The 22,857-nt window shown below is 50.2% G+C and overlaps 1 protein-coding gene across 8 annotated transcripts in view; it reads right to left on the bottom strand.

Moving 5' to 3' along the window:
* The window catches only part of TCOF1 (treacle ribosome biogenesis factor 1), a 39,729-nt gene extending 20,899 nt beyond the window's left edge, over positions 1-18,830 (bottom strand). For 4 of the 8 annotated variants that reach the window (XR_003511771.1, XR_003511770.1, XM_027545953.1 and 1 more), the window contains exons 1-13: positions 18,627-18,806; positions 16,227-16,282; positions 13,297-13,445; positions 10,579-10,652; positions 9,575-9,761; positions 8,890-8,963; positions 6,975-7,205; positions 5,965-6,156; positions 5,537-5,770; positions 5,173-5,376; positions 4,873-5,055; positions 4,450-4,704; positions 4,167-4,361 (exon numbers count right to left, since the gene is read on the bottom strand). Coding sequence is in view for 5 of the 8 variants with exons in the window: in XM_027545953.1 (XP_027401754.1) it covers positions 4,167-4,361; positions 4,450-4,704; positions 4,873-5,055; positions 5,173-5,376; positions 5,537-5,770; positions 5,965-6,156; positions 6,975-7,205; positions 8,890-8,963; positions 9,575-9,761; positions 10,579-10,652; positions 13,297-13,445; positions 16,227-16,282; positions 18,627-18,734 (2,142 nt within the window). In the remaining 3 variants the exon portion in view is untranslated. Of the gene's footprint in view, positions 1-4,166; positions 4,362-4,449; positions 4,705-4,872; positions 5,056-5,172; positions 5,377-5,536; positions 5,771-5,964; positions 6,157-6,974; positions 7,206-8,889; positions 8,964-9,574; positions 9,762-10,578; positions 10,653-13,296; positions 13,446-16,226; positions 16,283-18,626 lie in introns of all 8 variants that reach the window. The other 4 variants (XR_003511772.1, XM_027545955.1, XM_027545954.1 and 1 more) reach the window with 4 other exon arrangements.
* Positions 18,831-22,857: the final 4,027 nt, after the last annotated feature.

The raw sequence follows: 22,857 nt of genomic DNA on the forward strand, positions 1-22,857 counted from the left end.
AAGTTTATCAGTGTCTCCAGCAAATACAGACCAGAAACTCAAGAGCAACAAAAAGCAAAATCCTTAATAAGAGTGTGAAAGGAAACTTTGCTAATGTGAAATAGGATGAGGGATCTGGCAGCATCTCAAGGCCCATCTCATTCAGAGATGTCATCTGAGCAGAGATATGCCCCATAACTTGGCTTCCCTCATTTATATAAGACCAAGTGAAATTAACATTCATCAATTGAACAAAGAAACCAGTCTAAAGCATAGCCTATGTGTGATGAAGAAAGGAGCTAATCAGCACAGAACTCAAATTATCAGAGGGGAGTAAAGTCTTTGACATAGACTTACAAAAAACAAAAGACACCATGTCTAAGTTGCCCTAGTCAGTAAGTTTAAAAGGATTGAAATCACACAAAATATATTCTATAGCCACAACAGAATTAAACTAAAAATCAACAAAAAACAAATCTGTATTAATTCCATACATTTAGAAATTACCCCACCCTTTTTTTTTTCTGGTGTGTGGCCACGTTGCGTAACATGTGAGATCTTAGTTCCTTAACCTGGGATTGAACCAGCCTCCCTGCAGTGGAAGCACACAGTTTTAACCACTGGACTGCCAGGGAAGTCCCTCAACACACTTCTTTTTTAAGATATTTACTTGTCTGCACTGCATCTCAGCTGCAGCAAGGAGGATCTAGTTCCTTGACCAGGGATTGAACCCAAGCCCCCTGCATTGGGAGTGTAGAGTCTCAGCCATTTGACCAACAGGGAAGTCCCAACCCACTTCTTAATAATCCATGGCTCAAAGAATAAAATTAAAAAGACAGTACTTTAAAATTCATGGGACAAAGCTAATACAGTCCTCAGAGGGAAATTTATTGTGTTAAATGTTTAAATTAGAAAGAAAAATCTAAAATTAAAAAAAAATCTAAGATTCCATCTTAAAAGGCTAGAAAAGGAAGAGCATATCAACTCAAAGTAAGGGAAGAAATAATAAAGATCACTGGAAATTAATGAAATAGAAAACAGGAAAATAAGAGGAAAAAAAAAATCAATGAAGCCAAAAGTTATTCCTTTGAAAAGAATGAAATTTGTAATTCTTTAGTTAAAGTGACCAAGTAATAGGACAGAAGACACAAATTACCAAAAATTATTCCTATGGATATTAAAAGGATATAGAAGAATATTATGAACAAATTTAAGCTAATCAGCTACACAACTGAGATGAAAATGGACAAGTTTCTAGAAGGGCACAAATTATTAACTGTGCACAGGGTATTAAAAGGTACAAAATATAAACTAATTCGAATACACCAACATCAGTTAGAGAAACTGACTGAGTCATTAAAAATCTTCACCCACATACACAAAAAGGCTAGGGCCAGATGGCTTTACTTATAAATTTGAATTGTGTTAAGAAAAGAAATAACACCAGTGCAACACAAACTCTGAGAAAAGAGGTTTTATGAGGCAGGATCACACAATACCAAAGCCAGGCAAAGATATCACAAGGAAACTACAGACCAATATTCTTTGTGAACACAAGACACAAAAATCCTCACAAATAATTCACAAACCAAACTCAGCAACAAATAAAAAAGAGAATGCACTCTGACCAAGATGGATTTATTCCAAGAACGAAAGATTGATTTAATACCCCTAAAACAACTAATGTCATACATATTAACAAAAGAAAAAAAAAATCACTTTCATAAAGAAAAAGCACTTGACAAAAAGCTAACTCCAATTCATGATAAGAACTCTCAACAGATTAGAAATAGAAGGAAACTTCCTCAATCTGATCAGAAGCATCTATGAAAAACTTAGAGTTAACATCACACAACAGAACGCTTTACTTTTAAGATTAAAATTGAGACAAGGATGTTTGCTCTCACCACTACTATTCAACCTTTTACTGGAGGTTCTAGCCAGGCCAATAAGGCAACAAAAAGAAATAAAAGCTACCTAAATTAGAAAGGAAAAAGTAAAACTGTCCTTAATTTGAAGGCATGATCTGTATATAGAAAATCCTAAGGAGTCTACAAAAGTCACTAGAACTGATAAGCAAGTGTAACAATGTCACAGGACATAAGATCATATACACCACAAATTCAGGCCCAGAAGGCACCACACCACTTATTTGGCCATTCATCAAACACTGAACATCTCTCCCCTGCCTTTCTCACACCAGGGCTATCTTTCTATTCATGGCATTTAAATTACGAATCATCTCCTTTCTGAGTTTCTGGGACATTTGGTTTTCCAGAACCCATCCTCTGACTGTTAATTTGTTTGTTTTGAACTTCAGCTTCCTCAGTGGACAGTTTACTTTCAGCTGGCTGGGTATCTCTGAGCAGATCAATTTCTGACCTCAGCAATGCTGAAAACACTGATTAGAAACCAGTTAATATGTACAGCACTGAGGGAGATGCCAAACAAGTATTATCTCATTTAATCCTCATAATAACCTCACAACAGAGGCAGTTATTACCCTCATCCCTTGGATGAAGGTGAGGAAAAGAAGTTGGCCAGTAAGACTCCTTTTATCAGTCCTGCTTGTTTTAGCAGAGGCTCGTCAGACCTCCTGAAGTTAGGAAAGACAGTTTCGTCTGACAGAGCACCAGGCTATAAGGCTAGGCCCCTGGAGAGGGACTGGCTGCTCTTTTTTTCAACCCAAGAGAATACGATGCCCCCAAATCTGACTATTTGTGTGGCTGGAAAAGTTGCGGTAAAGATGTAGCGGAAGGGGACTTCCCTAGCGAGCCAGTGGTTAAGACACTGCGCTTCCACTCCAGCGGCATGAGTTTGATCCCTGGTTGGGGAACTAAGACCCCACAGTGCATCTTGGCCAAAAAAACAAAACAAACAGAACCTTAGTAGAAGGAAGTGGGAAAGGCTTTGGAGTCAGGGGCTGGTGGGGCTGGATCAAATTACCAAACAACTCCACTACACTCTAATTTCCTTATCCAGAAACCAAAGCAAATGAACACTGTCTCATGGGACAGGTGGAAGGCTCAAATGCGAAGACTTAAGTGACGTGCTTAAGTGATCAGCACATTGAAACTTTGAAGGCACTAGTCAAATGTGTCTGTAGCTTGAAAAAACAGAATAGAAGCCTATTGAGCTGAGACTCTGGGAAGGCCAAGAATAGCTTAAAATTTCAGTAAAGGAATTACAGGACCTTGGGTCCCACAAGATAACAGTGACAGCAAGACAAAAAAATTCACAGAAATGTGTACTCTGGTACAGGGAAACAAGAAATGACTAATTTGAGTGGTTAGTGAAAAAAAGAGAGACAATTAAAAATAATAAACGGTGGGTGGGTGAGTGAGCAGGGAGTGAGCTATCTTCACTTCTCCCCGCTTTCCCAGTCTGGAAGACAACTCTTGAGTCTGCTCCCTCGAGGGAAATGGATGAGAACTTGCTGTGTGCAAGCCCCTTGGCTGGATGTGACAGGTAAGAGCTCATCAAATTCAACTCTGTGCAGGTCGATTTCCAATTTACTGAAGAATAAACAGAGGCCCTGATGGATTATAGCACTTGCTAGGACGTGGAGCTAGGACTTGAACCCAGGCAGCCCAGCTCCAAACTTCCCACCACTTGCCATTCACATGGTCTTCCCTAGTGAGCCCACCAGAATGCTCTGCTTGGGGAACTCAAAAAAGCCAGGCACTCTCCTGGCTTCCACACAGGCTGGTTTCTCTGCCTGGAAAACTCCACGTCACCTGGCCAACTCTTTCACCCACAGTTTAGGTGCCACTTCATCCAAGAGATCTTCTCTCCTGAAAAGGCCCTAGATACCATCGTCTGCCATGTTCTGGGGCCTAGGCACACACCCTCCATCTCAACCCTGTCATACATGCTGATACAATCTGTGTACACATCCATGTCCCCCATCTAGGCTGGGAACTATGAGAGCCAGGGCCTAAGGAGCCCCAGACAGGATGGACCTGGCAGACGGAGTACTCAACAGAGCTGGTGTAAAAAGAAATCTCAGTGGGAGCTCAAAAGGCGATGAAGGAGACCCTGGAGCTCAACCCTGCAGTTCTTACAGGCAGAGGAGATGAGTGGAAAGTGCAGAATGAGGCTGAGCTGAGGGTGCCGCTCAGGCTTCTGCATACCAGGGGCAAAGGCAGCCCGGGTTAGCCCATCCTCAGCCCTGTCCCAGGCCTCACCTGTGCGGGAGTTGCAGCCGCTTCCTCATTGTCCGACTCCTCACTGCTTTCTGAGTCTTCCTGCACCTCAGCCTTGACCTGTGCCACTGCAGGTCCTGCCTTCCCAGGGGGCCCTGGGGTGGTCCCTTTTCCTGAGGGCCCCTTGGTGGGTGGTGAGGCAGCTTTCACTGGGAGGGTCTTCCCTATAGACTTCATCTGGAATGACACAGAAGAGAGGCCTATCACAGGGGCCAAAGGACCAATGAGGGCCAGCCCTGACCCAGCCAAATGAACTTGGTCTCACCTGTCCCCCTGCTGCAGCAGGAGCTGTCTCCTCCTCGCTCTCGGACTCCTCGCTGCTTGAAGAGTCCTCCCCTGGCTTCTGGGTGTGCCTGACTATGGCTGGGGATGACGCGCAGGTGGGCGTACTCACTGCTGCTGCTGTCCGGGGGGCTGGTGTGCCGACTTGCACTGGGGGGACCCTGGCAGATGAGGGTGTAATGGGGGTGCCCTTCCTTGGGGAGGCCTTGATCTGAGAAGTTTTCACAGCTGATTTTGCCTGAGGGGACACACAATTCAGAAGCTCGAGAAGGATCTTGGACTCAGAGCCCCCATGTGCTCAGGGCTGGAGCTCACTGCCATCCTTCGTAGAGCCCCTCATAGAGCTGACTGGTTGGCGGGGGCAGTTAAGAGTCAGGCTGTGCAGCCGCCCCTCCCGAGACCCTACCTGGGCTGGAGTCTTGGCTACAGGAGCTTCATCCTCACTGTCTGATTCCTCCTCACTGCTCTCCGAGTCTTCCTCGGCCCTTTCAACCTTGACCTGGGTGGTTGCAGGCCCGGCCTTCTGAGGGGGCCTCTTGGTGGGACCGGAGGCAGGTCTGATCTGGAGGGCTTTCCCAGAGGACTGTGCCTACAGTGAGACACAGAGATGGAGAGGGTCACCCGGTCCAGGGAGTGGAGGTGGGGGAAGGGGAGGGGGCTTCCGGCACTGAGCAGGAGAGACAAACCTCACAGGCAGAGGACTCACCTGGGCTGAGGTCCCTGCCTTCTGCATCTCCTCCTCGCTGTCTGACTCCTCCTCACTGCTGCTCTCTGAGTCCTCCTGCTTCCCATCCTGGGCGGCCACAGACCTTGCCTTCTGAGGGAGCGCTGGGACCGTGCCCTTTGCCGAGGGTCCTGCACCTGTGGCTGAGGCAGCTCTGACCTGAGAGTTTTTCTCCAAGGGCTTTGCCTGGGAGTGACAGAGGACAGGACAGGAGGCTTAGCGGGGAACGTGTGAGGTAAGACAGGAGGGGAGGAAGGCAAACGGAGGTTCTGGAACAGAGGACAAGAGGCCCACAGGGTCTCTGCAGGCGACTCCCAGGGCTGGGCTGGGCATCCTCCAGCCTCACCTGAGCCAGGCTTGTAGTCTGCTGCATGGCCGTGGGCACCTCGCCCTCGCTGTCTGATTCCTTGCTGCTGCTGCTGCTGCTCTCCTCCTCCTCCTGCTTCCTGGGCTGGGCTTGGGTGGCTGCAGGCCCTGCCTTGCCAGGGGATGTTGGAGGGGACCCTTTCTTAGGGAAAAACACCTGGATTTTTGGTGTGGAGGCAGCTTTAACCTGGGGGATCTTCCCAGAGGGTTTTGCCTGGAGAGAGAGAAAGAGAATTAGGGGAGAGAGCCCAGATGGTGGACTCGAGGAAACAGGAGAGCAGATGGGGTCGAAGACCACAGACTCCACGTGGCCCTGTGTGTGGCTGGCGCACGTGGAGTGGGAGAATCAACCCTCAGAAGACTTCCTGGGGTGGGTGCCAGCTCCGGGGCCCTCTCTCCAGGTCCCACCTGCACTGGGGTCTTGACAGCTTGTGTCTCCTCCTCGCTGTCTGACTCCTCGCTGCTGCTCTCCGAGTCCTCCTCTGGCTTCCCTAAGGGCCCTGCCTTCCCAGGGGGTGCTGGGGTGGCCCCTTTCCCAGGGGTCCCCTTGGCAGGACTAGGAGCAACTCTGATTGGGACGGTTTTCTCCAAGGCCTTCACCTGGTAAAAGAGAAAGCATGGTTTGTTCATTTCTTTCTGAAAACTCTCTTGTGATGTCTTAAGAATAAAGCCTGAGCCCTTAGTGAGACTCATGAGACCCCTTGCTTCTCTCCCCACTCCCCGCTTTGACTGACACTCCAGCCAGTGTGACTGACCAGCCAGATGGCCATATCTCCTCATTCCTGGGGCCCTCATACCCCCTGTCCATCTCACCTGACCACCAATGCCTCATCCCCTGGGTACCAGATAAGATACCAGTTCCTTATACTAGTTTTCTGTGATGGCCAGGGTGGATAGGCTCCTCACCTGGGCAGGCTCAGGGCTCTAAGGGCCTTTTACCACCAGTCTGACCCCTCATCCTTGCTGCTCTCTGATTCCAACAGTTTCCCAGTGCCTCTGGTTTTCCCTCAGGACATGCCTAGCTGCAGCTCTGGCCACCCATGCAAGAAGGAGGTCCAGCAGATGGAATAGAGCTGGATTTCTGTTTGCTAACAAGCCATGATTTGGCCTGAGAAGCCAGAGGGCCAGGTAACTAAAACTTCTCAAGTTCCTTCCCAGCAGGACCAGCCGGGACAAAGAGAGCAGCCTGTTTACTAGACAGGGGAACTGAGGGGAAGGGGGTGGTGGGCGGGGTTCTTCCCTTTGGGCAGGAAGGGCAATTTCCAGAATCAGCTGAAGCAGAGTCAGGTGACCTTGCCCTTCGCCTCCCAGAGCCCCGCCTCCCCCTCCTCAAACCCCAGGGCCGGTGTCCTCCGGCAGCGGACGTGCTCTTTACACAGCCGCCCGGGACAGGGGAGCAGGCCTCCCCTGTGCCTCACCTGACTGGGTGTCCCCGCAGGGGCGGCCTCCTCACTCTCGTCGGACTCTTCACTGCTCTCTGAGACCTCTTCTGGCTTCTTGGCCCTGCTGGCTGGGGTCACAGCACCGCCTCTGACTTGGGGTGTCACAACCCCTGCCTTCCCTGGAGTCGGGGCTGCACTTTTTCTCGGAGACTCCTTGACTGCAGTGGCTGAGGCTCTGACCTGCAGTGGTTTTACTGCGGCTTTCGCCTGGAACAAGAGCATGGGATCAGAGAATAACCCTGTCTAGCACAGAGGAGTGTAAGATGCTTCATAGTCTGTAACGCTCTGTCTTAATGTCATCTCGTTCTCAAACAACTCCCTAAGATACCACCTTTACACCCATTTTCTGGAAAAAGACAAAAGGCTCAGAGAGGTTAAACCACTAACGCTGATAGTAAGGGACAGAGCGCTCAACCACAAACCTCCTCTACCACCTGGCACACAGGGCTCAGTGGAGGGGCAGCCTCTCGCAAGCAGGACAGCTCATACTTGTCTACCCCTCCAAATATTAACACAGTGTCTGATCACGGTGGCTACCACAAGGGCCAAGAGGCCAGGACCTGAGCTCTAGTCTTGGCACCAGCCTGCTGAGAGTCCTGGGGCACCCTCCCTCCCTCTCTAGGCTCTGGTCCACTGAAGCTGTGTGTTTGGCTGCTGGCTTCCAGGGCCAGGAGTGTGCCCCTTCCCTTGACAGAGCCTGGAGATGGAAGCCCAGGGTACCTTTATAGCTGGCTGTAGCTAGGGCCCAAAGGTGGGATGGAATGTGAGAAGCAGCCCGCAGTTAGGGCTGCATCTTCAGGGGTTTCTAGCTGAGGTGGAAAGGGAAGGTAGGAAGCGCCATGGGTGCCAGGTCAATTTGATCCCCAAATCCTATCGTTCTCTCTCCCCATCTCTCTGCTGGGTGCCCTGGTGCCAGCTTTCAGCATCTCCTGCCAGCATTACTCCAACAGCCCTCTCAACCATCTCACTGCATTTATGAAGCACCGTCCTCCAACCCAGGCCACAACCAGCGATGTTTTGGAACCATAAATCAGGCCATCTCACCTGTGTGCCTGCAACCCTGCAGTGGCTTCCCACAGCCCCCAGGACAAAACCCAAACTTCTCTCAGTGGTCCTCACGGTCAGGCACCGATCTGGCCCCTGCCTCCCTCGGACTTCATCTTACATCATTTTCCCCTTCATTCATGAAACTGTGGATCACTTTTCCTGAAAAGCATCAAATCTGCTGTGTGTCCATCCCTGCCATGCTGTCCCTCTGCCCACATCGCACCCCTGTTACTGCCCCTCATGGCTTTCTGGATCCTCCGTTCGTACCAACCATCACCACTGCAGTTAAATTTCTGAGGGTCCCTTTCACTCCCCCACGGCAGCAGGAACCTGCCTGCCACTTGGAAGGTGCATGCTAAGGAATAATCTGCAGGGACTCCAGGCCACGGTTCACAGAAGAGACAAGGCCACGGACTTCCTCAGGCAGTGCTGAGACCCAGAACCTCCTCAGCAGCCTGACCCCAGACAGCCACACTCCTGAGCCCATGGCCTTTGCTCGTGCAGCTTTTCCTGCTCAAACACTCATGCCCCGACATGCCCACCCGGTGGAGCCCCCTGTGCGTCAGGCCCTGGTCCCGTGCCGCCTCTCCCAGAAAGTCTGCCCCCACCTCACAGGTAGGATGGTGTCTCTCCCCACCAACTCCAGGCCCTCTTCCTGCCCAGAGCACAGTGAAAATCTGGCTCCCAACCTGCCCAGGCTCAGCCTTCCAGCTCCTGGTCACCCCAAAACACCCACTGAATGGGGAGAGGTGACACTGGTACCACTGGGAGGTGAGGCCTCTGGCCAGGCCCCAGGAGGGTTAGAGGTTTGCAGAAGGCCACTCTGAGGGTGGCTGGCAATTACCTCCAAGTCCGTCTCATCACTCGAGCTGGTGGTATCCTCACTGGAGCTGTCAGCCTGGTCGGCGGATGCCATTCCTGAGGGATAAACAAGGAGGGGACTGAGGGCCAACCCTTTATAGACCTGCCTGCCTCTCGTTGGCACCCTCCATGCCAATTACTCAGGGACAGGTATGAGTACTGCTCCCTCCCCCCATGGAAGACAAACAGCTGAGGGGCATACCACACTCCCCCCACTCTGCTCTTGCACAGCTGAGGGGCTGGTAAGAGGTGTAACAATAGGTCCTGACACACAAGCGCCAGCACCTGGGGGCTTAGAAAACCTTCCCCCATCACAGGGCAGCAGGCAGGGCAAATGCCTATTTTACATGCGATGCAGAGGCAAACCCAGGCCTCAGCTTAGCGTCTAAGCCTCTGTGGAAGGCGCTGGTCCCTACCTGAGAGCAATAAACCAGAAAACGCTCCAACCCCACCCTGGCTGCTCACACTCCCTCAGCCAAGCCTGAGGTGTCCCTGCAGCAGATTCTCTCTCACCCAAGGGAGGGGAAAGTGGCCTGAGGCGGGGGTCCTCGCCGTCATGGAAACAACCGCCTGAATTCCAGAATGTCCCGGGGGCCTGACAAAGCAGTGCCCAGGTCTGCCTCCCCAGCCCGCCCTCGGGCCTGGCCCTAGAGGTTGGGGCTCCTCACCAGGCGTGGTGGCGGTTCTGAGGGCTGACACGCTGCCCTCCTCCTCGGTTTCTGACACCAAGACAGCATTTGCCGAGGGCCCCGATGTCTTCTGGGGTGACTTCCCAGTGAGGAGGTGGGCCACTGCCTTTCCCGGGGCAGGGTGTGTCGTGGAGTTCACCGTCTTGCTGGCTTTCGTGGTCTTTGCCTACAGAGAACAGGAGTGACAGCCACTGGGTATGGTCAGGTGGATAAGAGCACAGACCACATTGGCTCCCACCTCTGCCACTTCCCAGACCCTTGAGCTTGGGCACATGACCTCCCTGAACCTCTGTTTCTTCATCTTTGAAGTTATGGCTTCATCACCAACCTGTGGCCAGTCAAGGGGGGCACTGAAAATGGTACCTCCCCTCGCAGAGGTGTGAACTGAATTACAGTTCTTAGGACACAGCAGTTTTGCTAAGCGGTTAAGTAGCAATTTATTGTGGATGTTATCATGGCCTCGTGATTATTTCTACGTATTTTTTTGCTAATGCTCCAGTCAGTATCATGGACACAGTCCTTTACATGTCTGAGACACTACTTTGAGGATGACCAGAAAATGATATTCTGCCTTCCAAGTAGTTTCCAGTCTAGAAAATGTTTCTCGAGTTTTCAAAGCCACAGGTGTCTTATTTGCTATGGTGTCTCCACTGCCTCACGTAGTACCTGGAACATAACTGTATTGGTAATGACTCGCTGAATGAAGAGCTGAATGCAGGACCGAAGGAGGAAAGGAGCCGTGTACCCCAGGTATGTAAGGTGCCCAACAGCTCACAGCAGTAGGCACCATCACCATCTTACAGACAAAAACCTGAGGCCTGGAGAGGTGCATGGGACACACCCTGATCACACAGCTGGTGACTGAGATCTGAATCCAAGCTGGGCAATTACCCACAACCCAATTCTTCACTGATGCCAGGGAACGTGTCCTACAGGGCACCTCACCTCCCATGGGTGACAGCCTGGAAGATGGTCCCACTCACCTTGGCTTTTTCTTTCACATTTGAAGACGAAACTGTCCCTGTGACTGAGGAGTTGGTAGCTGCTAATCTCGGGGCTGCAAGACACAAATACCCGTTGGGTGAGCCAGACCAGCCTTTTCTCAGGGAAGAAGAAAGGTTTCAGCTCACATAACAATTCAATTTGTATGGCTGCCCGGTGTTGGCGTAAGATTTGAGGCTGAGCCTGGACTGAGGAAGGGCTCAGTGGTGCTCAACCACATCCCCCAGGAGCAAGAGAGGAGAGTGGCGACATGAAAGTCAGCTGACTGCATCCCCAGTGGGGTCCCAACTCCCTGGAGGCTCGAGATACTGAGGGCCCCAGAGGAAAAGGGATTGGCTCCCAGACCTACTGCATACTACCCTGGAGGCCCGAACAACTCCAGGGATGCCATTCCCACAGGCTACCTGCCACACTGCAGCCCCGAATGCCACTTAGCAAGACAGGGGCAGGTCATGCAGCCCCAGGTCCACAGAGATAGCTGCTCGAATTTAAACCATTTCCCAGTGGGTGGGGAGCTGAACTACATGACTGGAATCTTGTTAGATGTCGGTTTCCAGATCCTTGTTGCCTTGATACCAGGATACTGTCTCCTTTGAGTTCAGGTTAGGGAAAGATTTCTAATGTATGCTGTGAAATAAAGAAGATGCTGTTGGGGGCTTCCCTGGTGGTCCAGTGATTAAGAATTCGCTTGCCGATGCTGGGGACACAGGTTCAGTCCCTGGTCCGAGACGATTCCACATGCCACAGAGCACCTAGGCTTATGCACCACAACTACTGAGCCCGTGCCCTACAGCCTGTGCTCTGCAGCGAGAAACCTGTGCAACCAAACAAGAGTAGCCACCCCCTCACCGCAACTAGAGAAAACCTCGAGCACAGCAAGGAAGACCAAAGACAAAGGAATAAATAAAGCCAAGAGAAAACAAGTGTTGATTAGGTTAAAAATACGATGCTGTTGAGAGGAATGACATGATCTAATTCTTTTCCTGACATTTAATTCCATCTCTCTTCATTTTTTTTTCCAATTTATTGGCTGAGCTGGGTCTTTGTTGCTTTTCTCTAGCTGCAGAGAGCAGGGCTACTCTCCAGTTGTGGTGTGTGGGCTTCCCATTGTGGGGGCTTCTCTTGTTGCAAAGCACACGCTCTAGAGCACAGGTTCAACAGTCGTGGTGCACGAGCTTAGCTGCTCCGTGGCATGTGGCATCTTCCCGGCCCAGGGACTGAACCGATGCTTTTTGCACTGGCAGACAGTCTCTACCACTGAGCCACCAGGGAAGCCCTTTGTTGATTTTTAATTATGGAACATCTTAGGCCCATTCATAAGTACCGAGGAAGAGGACTAAGCCACCCAGCCCCAACCATTATCAACTTGTAGCCAATCTTATTTCAACTGCACCCCTCATTCCTCCATCCCCAGTGAGTATTATTCTGAAGAATACACCAGACATTGTATCATGTTGCCCAACAATATTTCAGCAGGTTTCTCTCAATGAGGACTCTTAAAAAGTATCATTGTAATTCCATTATTACAGCTTAAAAAATTCATTAATATTGAGTAACCAGTCAGTAGGCAGTTTTACAGCTTTTGTTTCAAGTAGTTAGTAGGTATGGATGTACGCCTGTACGGATGTCTATCTGAGTGCAGATGCAAAGGGGAGCGTCGTCAGCATCATCAGGCTATTTTCCAGGAGATGCATTTAGGGAGAGGAAAGGGAGCAGGCAAGGGGAACAGGAAACCTCCCACTTCTCTTCTGTATGTTTTTGTAGAGTTCACAGCGAACTTGTTTTGCATTATAATTTTCAAAGATTAAGCAAAGTATAAAATACATATTCAGTATGATCGCCAATATTTGAAAAAACATGCTCAGGAAAAATAAATGGAAGAATAATTTGCCAAATTATACATGGCCAAGAATATGGGTAATTTTCCCCTACCTCTCTCAAAGTCATTTTCACATATTCTATAATGAATATAATGAAGCCTGTATTTCTTTTACAATTAGAAAATATATTTAAAAATTAAGAAGTTACCTTCTATGTAAGTAAAAACCAATACTGCAAAGAAGAACGGTAATTCTTCTGTGGAGCTGTGACCACTGTTGGTTAAAGCACAAACTACCCGGAGAATGGGGGGAGGAGGGGCTGTGACGGCCTCACGGGGGACCCCTGCCAATGCACCGGAACCGGAGTGCCTGGGACAGCGTGCAGGTGCTAGACCTGCTCACTTCAGACGGGCAACTGCTGAAACAGCCCGAGCACACAGGAGAGGGGCCCGCCGGCTGTCGGCTCTGAAATCTCTCTAGCAGCTCTTCTGAAAATGTGGGCTGCTTTTCTGGTTTTACCAGAATTATCTCGAAGGCTTAAACAAATGCAGTTCCTGGACTGGACTGGAGAGGCGACTCGACATGCCTCTAGACTCTAAGAGCCCGTTCATGTTTTTGTTCACCACTGGATTCCTAGCACCTGGGACACAATGTCTGGCCCAGAGGAAGGGCTCAAATCAGACTGAAATAGGTATGTGGGGCTCTTACAACCTTCCCTTTAAAAGGACCTGGTCCTCCGAGGGCTCACGGAGGTGAAGCTGGAGGTGGACTCTCCCTTGGAACAATCCAATATACAACAGCCTGTCCCCGAGAGGTGCAGGGTACTGTACCGAGCCCCCAGCGCAGAAACGGGGCCCTCTCAGCACCCAGGGCTCTTACTGGGTTTGGTGGTTTTGGCTTCTGCCTCCTCCTCTTCCTCCTCCTCTTCTGAGCTTTCTGAGCTGCTGATGGGGTCTGACACACGGCTCCTCTTGGCCTGCAAGGCCGCATCTTCCTCTGCCTTCCGTTTCCGGCCAATCTCCGAAGTTCTGCAGGACAAGGGTGACTGGCAAGCTCAACCAGGGGGCAAGAACAACCCTAGGAGAGTTGAAAAGGAAGACCTCCCACATCCTCCCTGACCCCAAAGAGAAAGTGTATAAAGAGACTTTAAACAGTGATGAAACAGAGTGCAGAAACAATTTCGTGTTGTGCATCTTCACTCATTTCATTGTATTTTTATAGTTTATTCATCTCCAAACACTCAGGAAGGGCGGACAGTATTTTCTAACAGCAGCTAAGAGTCACAGAGCTCTAAGTGCCGGCACTGTATACACTTCACAGAACCATCCAGGCTCCTCCTTCCTTCAGGACTTGTGGCACCCCAGCCACCTCCTCTTGGAAGACTGCCCAGGTCTCTGTTGTCCCTCAGGCCTCAACTGCAGTACAGCCTTCTCGGAGAGGCCCTCCCCGGCCACCACTGTCCTCTAAGATATTCTCTGCCCTGTTTCATTTTCTTCAGAGCACTTTTCTCTCTCCTGCTATTTTACTTACTTCCTACTTGATGCCCCCACTGCATGCCCAGGGAGGGGAGGGCTGGCAGAACCTTTTCCAGCTCACTACAGTACCTAGAGTACCTAGCCTAAGTCTCACGGCTAAGTGACCTGCCCAGAGTCACAGTCTGAGGCTTCTGGGGAGGATAAGCACCCAGAATTTTCAAGCATCACTTCCTCTGAGCCCAGCCTCCTGCCTGAGGGGGTCACTGTCTGTGTGCCACACTCTCCATGTGGGACAGATGTCGCTCTGCCACAGTTTGGGATGTGCTGCCTGGCTCCCTTGTTCCCAGGAAGGCCACTTGTTGGGAAATCTTCTGCAAAAACATATTTCATTTATCACATGTATAGGTTCACTCTGCCTCTCTTCTCCCCGTAGAATGTAACTTTCACAGGTGCAGAGATTTTTTTCTTCCAGTTTGTTTCCAACGACATGGAGAACAGTTCTGTCCCAGAGTAGGCGCTCACTAAACAGAGGCGAGTAGAGAGCTAATGCCTCCATTGGCCAGGTTTAGCACTTTATTTCCTATTATTATCTTAATTTTACTGAAGGAGACAGACTTGGGGAGATCAAGTTTGTCCAAGGTCACACAAGCTGGGTTTGAACCACCAGGTTAGGCTGGCTCTCGTGGGTGTGAGGTCCTTGTCCAAGTCAGTACCCCTCATCCAGAGAAGGGGCTGGTGGTAGGGGAGGGCATGTGGCATGGCTCAGTGAAGCAGTTCTCCGGGGGCAGGAAGTGCTGCACAAATAGTCAGACACCTGGGCACATGGAAGAGGAAGTAGGGGGTGTACCCTGTGCTTGCCTTAGCAGCAGAGGAGAGCCAAGAACTGAGGGCTGACAGGGCTTGCAAAGACCTTAGCTCTCTACTGGAAGCTGGGATCCCTTCTCTACCATGTCCGCTTTTGCTTACACACCTCTGATGACAGGGATCTCACCACTCTACTGTAGCCCACCTGAGTTTTGAACAGCTTTGATGACCCACTGCTTTTATTCAGAAGCTGACACTTGTCTTCCTAAAGCAGGTTCACATGGGTCCCACTTCAGTCTCTCAGGCCCAGGGAACACCCCACTCCCTTTGTCTCCTAACATGTGCAGATAGTGGTCCCTCCACTGCCCCTCTGCCATCTCTTTTCCACCCAGACAGTTGCGTATTCACTATCATTCCTCATGGGCCACAACTGCAGGTCCTTCACTCCCGTAGTTGGCTGTGGTCAGGCCAGTTCACTGAGGGAACAATTATCCCCTCCTTCATTTTCAAACCATTCCTCTGTTGATAGTCCTTGGATTATACCCCCTCCTTGTTTTGCATGTTTCACAGGCATTTCACATTCAACACGTCTTTGAAATCTTTCCCTCCATGTTGGGTTCCTTCCATTCAAGCGTACAAGTGAGACACCTGGGAGTTGACTACACTGCTTCTCCAAACCATCTGCAGACCCTCATCTCATCCTCTAGTATTGCTGCAAACTGTTTCCCTCCTATGTTATTCCTGCCTCAAGCCCCATCAGCTCTTGTCTGGAGGCCGATATCCACAGCCTACCCAGTCGAGCCAGTGATCTCACTCTCTCCACTTCACCCTTCCATGGCTCCCAGGGCTCTTGGGGCAAAGACACAACTTCTCCTCATGGGTGATCAGGCCTGTCATGGGGTGGTCCCTGATGATCGTCCAGTCTCGTCTGCACTGCACTGCAGTTACAGGCCTCAGACCAGCAGCTCCCTCTGCCAGCTACACTCCATCAGCCTTTCCACACCTATTGCTGAGTTCACTTCCCCATTCCTTGCAGGTTTCAACTCAAAGGTTACCTCAAGGAAGCCACCCCTAAACACCTAATGAGGTGAGGCAGTTTTGGCCCCAGGCACCTCTTTTTCATAATCCTCACCACCACTGTAATTTTATACTCATTTGTCTCATTCTCCGTGGTATGCTTACCTCCCCGATTCCAATGTTAGCTCCAGGAAAGGAGCCACCATGCATGTCTCACTCACAACAATATCTCTGTACTGAGAGCCTGGCATTCAGTAGTTACTCAATAAATGAGCGTTGACTGAATGAATAACAAGCTGCCGAGAAGCTCTTGTCCTGCAGAGACACTGCTCACAGCTCTCAGTGTCCTCTCTACTACCAGAGAGACACCCGTATCTGTGGCGTAGCTTCCTAGAGGTGATAATAGTATCTACAGTGGGTTATGGGGACAGATCTTAGACCAGATTAGTAGCTGATTTCATGCTGAGAGCTTGGGGTATCCCTCCTGCACTCCCTCAGCCCCATTAGACTTACTGTTGCCAGTGTGTATAGATGTCCAGAAGGGTTACAGGCTGACTCAGGAAAATTTTCTGCAGAGAAGCAAAGAGAAAGCAGCAATTAACCCTCCTGAGTACAGCAAGGTTCCTCCTTGGGCCCCACTCTCATGACATCATGATCCACAGAAAGATGGCTGAGAAGGGGGTCTTTCTGCTCTGGGCAATATGTCTGCTCGGCTCTGCCAGGACCACCCGAACCTTTCAGAGACACGCAGGGCAAGTACTTCCAACTAAAACCTTTTAAGACAATATTCTGGTGAGAAGTACCTTTGACAGAGTAAAGTGGGAATATTCCAGGCTAGCATTTATCTAGCCCCCAGCCTCCCTGTCACTCTCCAGGCTTAGGTGCCACAAGACAGGGCTTTTTCCACCCCTGACCTTTCAAAAGTCAGGCTGGTCAATCTCCCCAGGCAGTATGAACCACAGACTAGACACCCACGCTGTCTGCTGACCCACTGGGCACAGACTGGAACCAAATGGTGCCAATCCTTTGGTAGAACAAAGCCCTTTGGAGCCAAGATCAGAAATCTATTCTCTCTGCAAATGTCAAGAACCTGGGACGTCAAGTGCCCCAAGGAGGCTGAGTGAGTAATGCAGGGCCAGGGATTTAGGCAGAGTGGCCAGGAGGGTGCATCTGGGGTCAGGCAAAGAGAACTTGTTAACTGGATAGTCTACTGCCTTCAGCTCTTTAAACTTGCAGGTTCTTTCTTTATATGGGGATAACAGTAGTATCCATCTAAGATGCTGCTCTCAGGCCTGAAGGAGACAATCTACAATAGTAACTGCACAGCACAGCAGCCAGTAACATTCAGACTGTAACTGACAGTGACTGAAAGTGTCAGTTTCACTTTCCTTGGCCCCAGGCACACTGGCCCTCAAATCTGTCAGGGGACTCCGCCCCCATCGGGGCTGGCTGTTCTTTCTGTCTCGAATGCTCTCTCCCGCCAACTATATGGCTCACTCCTTCACTTTCTTCAGGTCCTCGCCCAAAGTCACCTTCTCATTCGGGTTTCATGACCACCCTATAGATAATTTAACTCTGACATTCCTTATCCCTTCTACCTGCCTTATTTTTACAACTAGCACCTACCATCACCCCACACACTGTATCATTAACTTAAAAAAAAAATTCAGTCATTTGTCTGTTCCTGCTGGAATATATGCTTCATAAGGGCAGGATTCTTTCATCTAGGCAAACGCCCCAAAGAAGATAGGTACTCCCTTTTGTTGCCTGTAGCTGTTAAGTGATATAACTGAAGAAAAGCTACCGAGGTCCAAAGATTGGGAAAAGCAGAGATGATGTCTTATTTGTCATCCTTTAGTCTCTCCCAGAGGTCCTGAGAGCAAGTATCATGGCCAGAGCCTGCCAGAGAGACACCAACTAATCAAGTCCACAGCCACCACACCAACTTAACACCTTCCAGTGGCTTACCACTACTTTACCAAAACCAAAGGAAGCCCGCTTCCTGCCTCTGTCTCCCCAGAGATCTCTGTCAGCCTTGAACTCCACACTTCAGTCATAAGAAACTTTCTGGCGGCCAGTACATATGCAACACTTTGCATTCCTACTTGGAACATCCACTTCCTTCTCTCAGATCTCAAAGCAGCATTCACTTCCTCAGGAAAGCAGTTCTGGATATCCCTGACTAAGGCAATCTGCCATTCCTGTCTTAGCACCCTATGCTTCTCATTCTTGGCAGTTGATGCAGTGTTGAGAGCACAGGTACTTTTGCGGTCCTTTGATTTATGTCCATCTCCCCTAACAGATTTAGCCTGTAAACTCTAATTAGTGAGCCCAGGGACCCTCCTCACTATTCTATCACCAGCACCCCCACTGCCAGATTAACAGCTGCTCGAGGAATGGATGAGGTAAGAATGACTACACCACGAGTTCAACTCCCAATCAGTACAGAAAAGCTGCTACGGGCTTGCGCTCCAGCTCAGTTTAGTAGCTTCAGGCCCTTCTCGGGGCGCTCTTTCGCTCCTTTCAGGGCTGGTAGCGGTCCTCTCCTCCGACTCGCAGCTACCTTTTCGCCCTAGGGGGCCGCGCCGAGCCACGTGGCCCGACACTTCGAAACTTTAAATTGTCGCTCCCGGAAGGGGGTGGAGGTAAGGGGCGCGGGAATTATAAAGCCCAGAGCGTCCGGTCTCACGTCCCGGCCCGCCCACTCCACAGATAAGGAAACTGAGGCCCAAAGGAACTGGGAGCCACAGAGGTGCGGGGCAGAGGTTGCGGCCCCTTCGGCACCCCGGGCCGCGTCCCAGAGCACAGTGGGATCCGGTATCTGCGCGCCCGCAGGCCGCCAGAGGAAGAGGCGCGGGCCGCCTCTCCATAGATCTTGCACGCGGCCCTTAGACACGGCCCGCGCACGCTTACCTGGCCGCTCTGCTCCTTCACTTCCCGCGCCGCACGCACATAGCCCGCCTGCAGCAGATGCTGGTAGATCAGGGGAAGGAGCTCTCGCCGCTTCCTGGCCTCAGCCATGCCCGCGACCCCCGGCCTGTCCGTTCACCTGCACGCCCCCCTCAGTCCCCGCCCGCCACTTCCCTTGTGCCCTTAGACCTCGCACCCCCCACTTCCGGCTCCTCCTCCGCCCGCCGCGCGGCACGCCGGGAAGCGTAGTCTTATCTCCAAAGGTGGCCGGCCCCGCCTCGGCGGGTGAAAAGGGAGGAGGCCTGGGAGGCATTGAGACCGCCTATTGGCGGGGAGGGCGGGAGTCGGATCCGGACACGCCCCCTGGGCCGCCTAAGATTAGAACGCCTCCCTCTTAAATCCTTCAGACTCGCTCCTTGAAGGCATTTGTCTTCCTCTTAGCTGTGTGACAGCTGCGATCGGGTTTTACTCATCTCTGAACATCCTATTCAGCTCTCTCTAGACTCGAACTTCCACTTACCCACTCATTTAATCATTTCACAAATCTTTTTAGAACACATGAACCGATGCTATTTGTCATCGTTCATTCATTCATTGAATAGTTATTGAGCGCCATACCTTCGACAAGCGCTTAGGCTAGGACTGCGGGATATATAAGATGTGGCAGCTGCCCTCAAAGCTCGCAGGAAAGAGAGAGGCTGGTAATCAAGCAACTATGGTTCAGTGTCTTCTGCACATTGTCTGGGGCAGGCACAGCCTATGGGAGAAAGAAGGGGCCCCTAACCCCAAGGGGATATCTAAGCTGAGGCTTAAAGACAGAATAGGAGTTTCTAGGTGCAGAGGAGAGGGCTGGCATCCCAGGCAGAGGGCACTGCATGAATATAGACAGGAGAAACCACAGGCCAGGAAACCCAAACATAAAACGCGGTCTGTGCTGCTGGACTGTTGAGTTGGAGGGTTGAGGGAACCAGTGTGGACACAGAAGGATGGACAAGTTAACAGGGCCTACAACACCCACTCCCCCTGGTCAGAGTTTGCACTTTGCTCCAAGGGCAATAGCCAGTCTCTGTCTGACTCTATGCAGGAGGGTGACTTGGGTGTGTGTTTTTTAAAGATTGCAGTGGGGACTTCCCTGGTGGTCCAGTGGATAAGACTCTGTACTCCCAATGCAGGGGGCCTGGGTTTGATTCCTGGTCAGAGAACTAGAACCCACATGCCACAACTAAGACTTCTCATGCTATAACTAAACAGTCCACATGCCTCAATGAAGATTGACGATCCTTCGTGCTACAACTAAGACCCAGCACAGCCAAAAAAAAAAAAAAAGATTGCTATGACCAACACATAGAGGATGGATTTGTGGAGAACAAAACTGGATGTGAGGGTGTTGTAGTTGTGGAGAGGAGATTGGCAGGGAGAGAGTGAGTTAGGCTGGGGAATATTTGAATCAGCTATTCTTTTTTTTTCTTTTAACATATATTTAAAATTTTTATTTGGATGTTCATTTATTTATTTATTTGGTCTTCTGCACTAGGTCATCATTGCTACTCGCAGCCTTTCTTTAGTTGTAGTGCTTGGGCTTCTCATTGTGGCCATGGCTTCTCTTCTTGCGGATCATGGGCTCTAGGGCACTCTAGGGCTTCAGTAGTTGTGGTATATGGGATCTAGAGCATGGGCTCAGTAGCTGTTGGCACACGGGCTTAGTTGCTCCATGGCATGTGGGATCTTCCCAAAACAGGGATTGAATTCATGCCTCCTGCATTGGCAGGCGGATTCTTAACCACTGGACCAACACGGAAGTCCTGAATCAGCTGTTCTTAACTTCATGTGTCTATCGAGAAAATGAAGAGAGCAAGAAGCACCTAACGTTTGCTGTAGAAAATTCTGAAGGTGTACAGACACATAACGTTTTCCGCCCAATTTTAGGATACGGGGTAAGCACATACCTGACCATCCTAGGCTTAGGAATGATTCCTCCAGGAAGAAATAGGGAACAGGACCAGGTAACTGATGGAATATGGTAAGTGAGGAAGAGGGAGGAGACTAATCTACATTCAGCTATTTAGCAAATATTTATTGAACAACTACTGTTGGAAATAAAACTGTCTCTACCCCAATAGAGCTTATAGTCTAAGGGGGAGACACAACCTAACAAATACATTTAATTTGTTACATGTATTTTGTTATTTATATGTTTTTGTTATTTAACAAACACATACAAATATATTGTTACAAGTGGTGAATAAGTGTAGAGAAGAAAGGGATAGAGTTTTTTTCTTATGGAAGAGGAGTATTTAAAAGCTATGCTGGAGTCATTCTGCCCAGGTTCAAACTCCTGCTTTGTCTCTTATTAACTAGGTGACCTTCGCTAAGTTATATAACTTCTTGGTGCCTCAGTTTCTTCACTCATAAGATAGAGGTAATTATAATTTCTACCTAATAGGGTTGCCATGAGGAGTAAATGAGTTCTAAGCAGAAACACACAGAAAAGTTCCAAGAATAGTACTGCACTTGTGTGTCCATTAGCCATTACCATGAAATAGTCCGACAGGATGACAGGATCTGTCTCTGCTTGGGGGTCAGGGAAGGAGTCCCTGAGGAAGTGATCTCTGTGAGGACCTCTGAACTATGTGCAGGGGAGAGTGGGGTAGGGGGAAGAATCCTAGGCAGAAGAAAGGACCTGTGCAAAGGGCCTGAGGCGAAAGGTACCACTGAGAGAAGAGGTGAGAAAATACCTTCGTGACAGGGCCCAGAGGGAGAGCAGGGGGACTGGGGAGTTTGGAAGGAGGGCAGAGGCAGATTCTGTATCGAGGCTCTTTCTCTTCATCCTCAGAGATTTAGGAAGCCACTGACAGTGTAGGTCCAAGAAGGACAGGATGACATTTGCATTTTATTGTGACCCCTGTAGGTAGAGAGTGGAATGGGGTGTATGTGTGTGTGTGAGTAGCTGCAAGATGACAGGTTAGGGTTAGGAGGGCAGGCAGGCATCCAGGGAGAATATCACAGGGGTGGTGCTGGTGGCAGTACAGGTGGAGGGCTGTGGAAAGTTCCAGGTATCAGGAAGTAAAATCATCATAGAGTTGTGTGGGAATGGAGGGGATGGAGAGTGAGTGTCAGGACGACCTCTGAGGTTTTCATGAAAACAGGCAGTGGTTTTTCACTGAGATGGGGAAAACTGAAGGTGAACTGGGAGGGGTTGCTGGGTGAGTGAGGATAAGAGGCTGTGGAGGGGGTCATGAAAAATCCAAGTTCCACTTTAGACGTGTTGAGCTTGAAAGACCTTTGGGACCCTGGAGGTAGATGTTGAATAGGCCTGGGTTTGGAAGCACATGAGGATGGGAAGTTGTCAGGAGACAGATGATCACATGGCTGTGGTTGAGAGAGGAGAAAGTGCCCCAGGATGGAGCTGTGAGGCACACCCACAGATTGCGGCTGTGAAAATGAGGGTGTACCTGCAGAGGCTGCGAAGGAGGGCCCAAGAGGTGGGAGAAAACCCAGGAGAGTGGGCATAGGGAAGGAAGCCAAGGGAAGGAAGCTGAGAGTTTCAGGCAAGTGGGAAGAGTCAAGGGGCAATGCTCTGAGATGTCAGAAGGATGAGGATGGGACCAGCGGCTTCAGTTATTGACAGACATGGGGACTGTTGGTGGTGATTTTAAGGAATACTGTTTGTGCAAAGTGATGGAGAGGGTCAGATGGCAGCGATCTGATGAGTGAAGGAAGGGTGAGGGAGGCAATGGGTCTTTTGAGAAGTATTTGTGTGAAGGGGAGAAGAGAGATGTTGTGATGGGCTCCGTGTGTGTGTGTGTGTGTGTGTGTGTGTGTGTGTGTGTGTGTGTGTTAGGGGAGGGGAGGTGTGTTAGAAGGTGGAAGAGACCTGAGTTTGTTTTCAGGCTGATGGCAGATCAAGGGGAGAGATTAATTAAGGGTGTGGGAAAGAGGGGAGGCAACCAGTGAGCGATGTTCACAAGTGTGTGCGAGGGGATGGGATCAGGCGCGTAGATGGAAGGGCTGGTCTTGGAAAGAAGGAGGGATGACTTCTCTAGAACCAAAAGAGGGAACAAAGAGAGGATGGGTGCAGATGTAGATGTAGGTTTGTAGTGGGATGTTAAGGGAGATTTCATCTTCGGCTTCTATTTTTTCTGCAAAGTGGGAGGCAAGGTCTGCTGAGAGCTGGGGAGAGGTGGTGAGGCGTTTGGAGGAAGGAGGAGAGTGTGCCTTCAGAGGAGCAAACTTG

The sequence above is a fragment of the Bos indicus x Bos taurus genome, chromosome 7 (assembly GCF_003369695.1).
Source record: "Bos indicus x Bos taurus breed Angus x Brahman F1 hybrid chromosome 7, Bos_hybrid_MaternalHap_v2.0, whole genome shotgun sequence".
Lineage (NCBI taxonomy): Eukaryota > Metazoa > Chordata > Mammalia > Artiodactyla > Bovidae > Bos > Bos indicus x Bos taurus.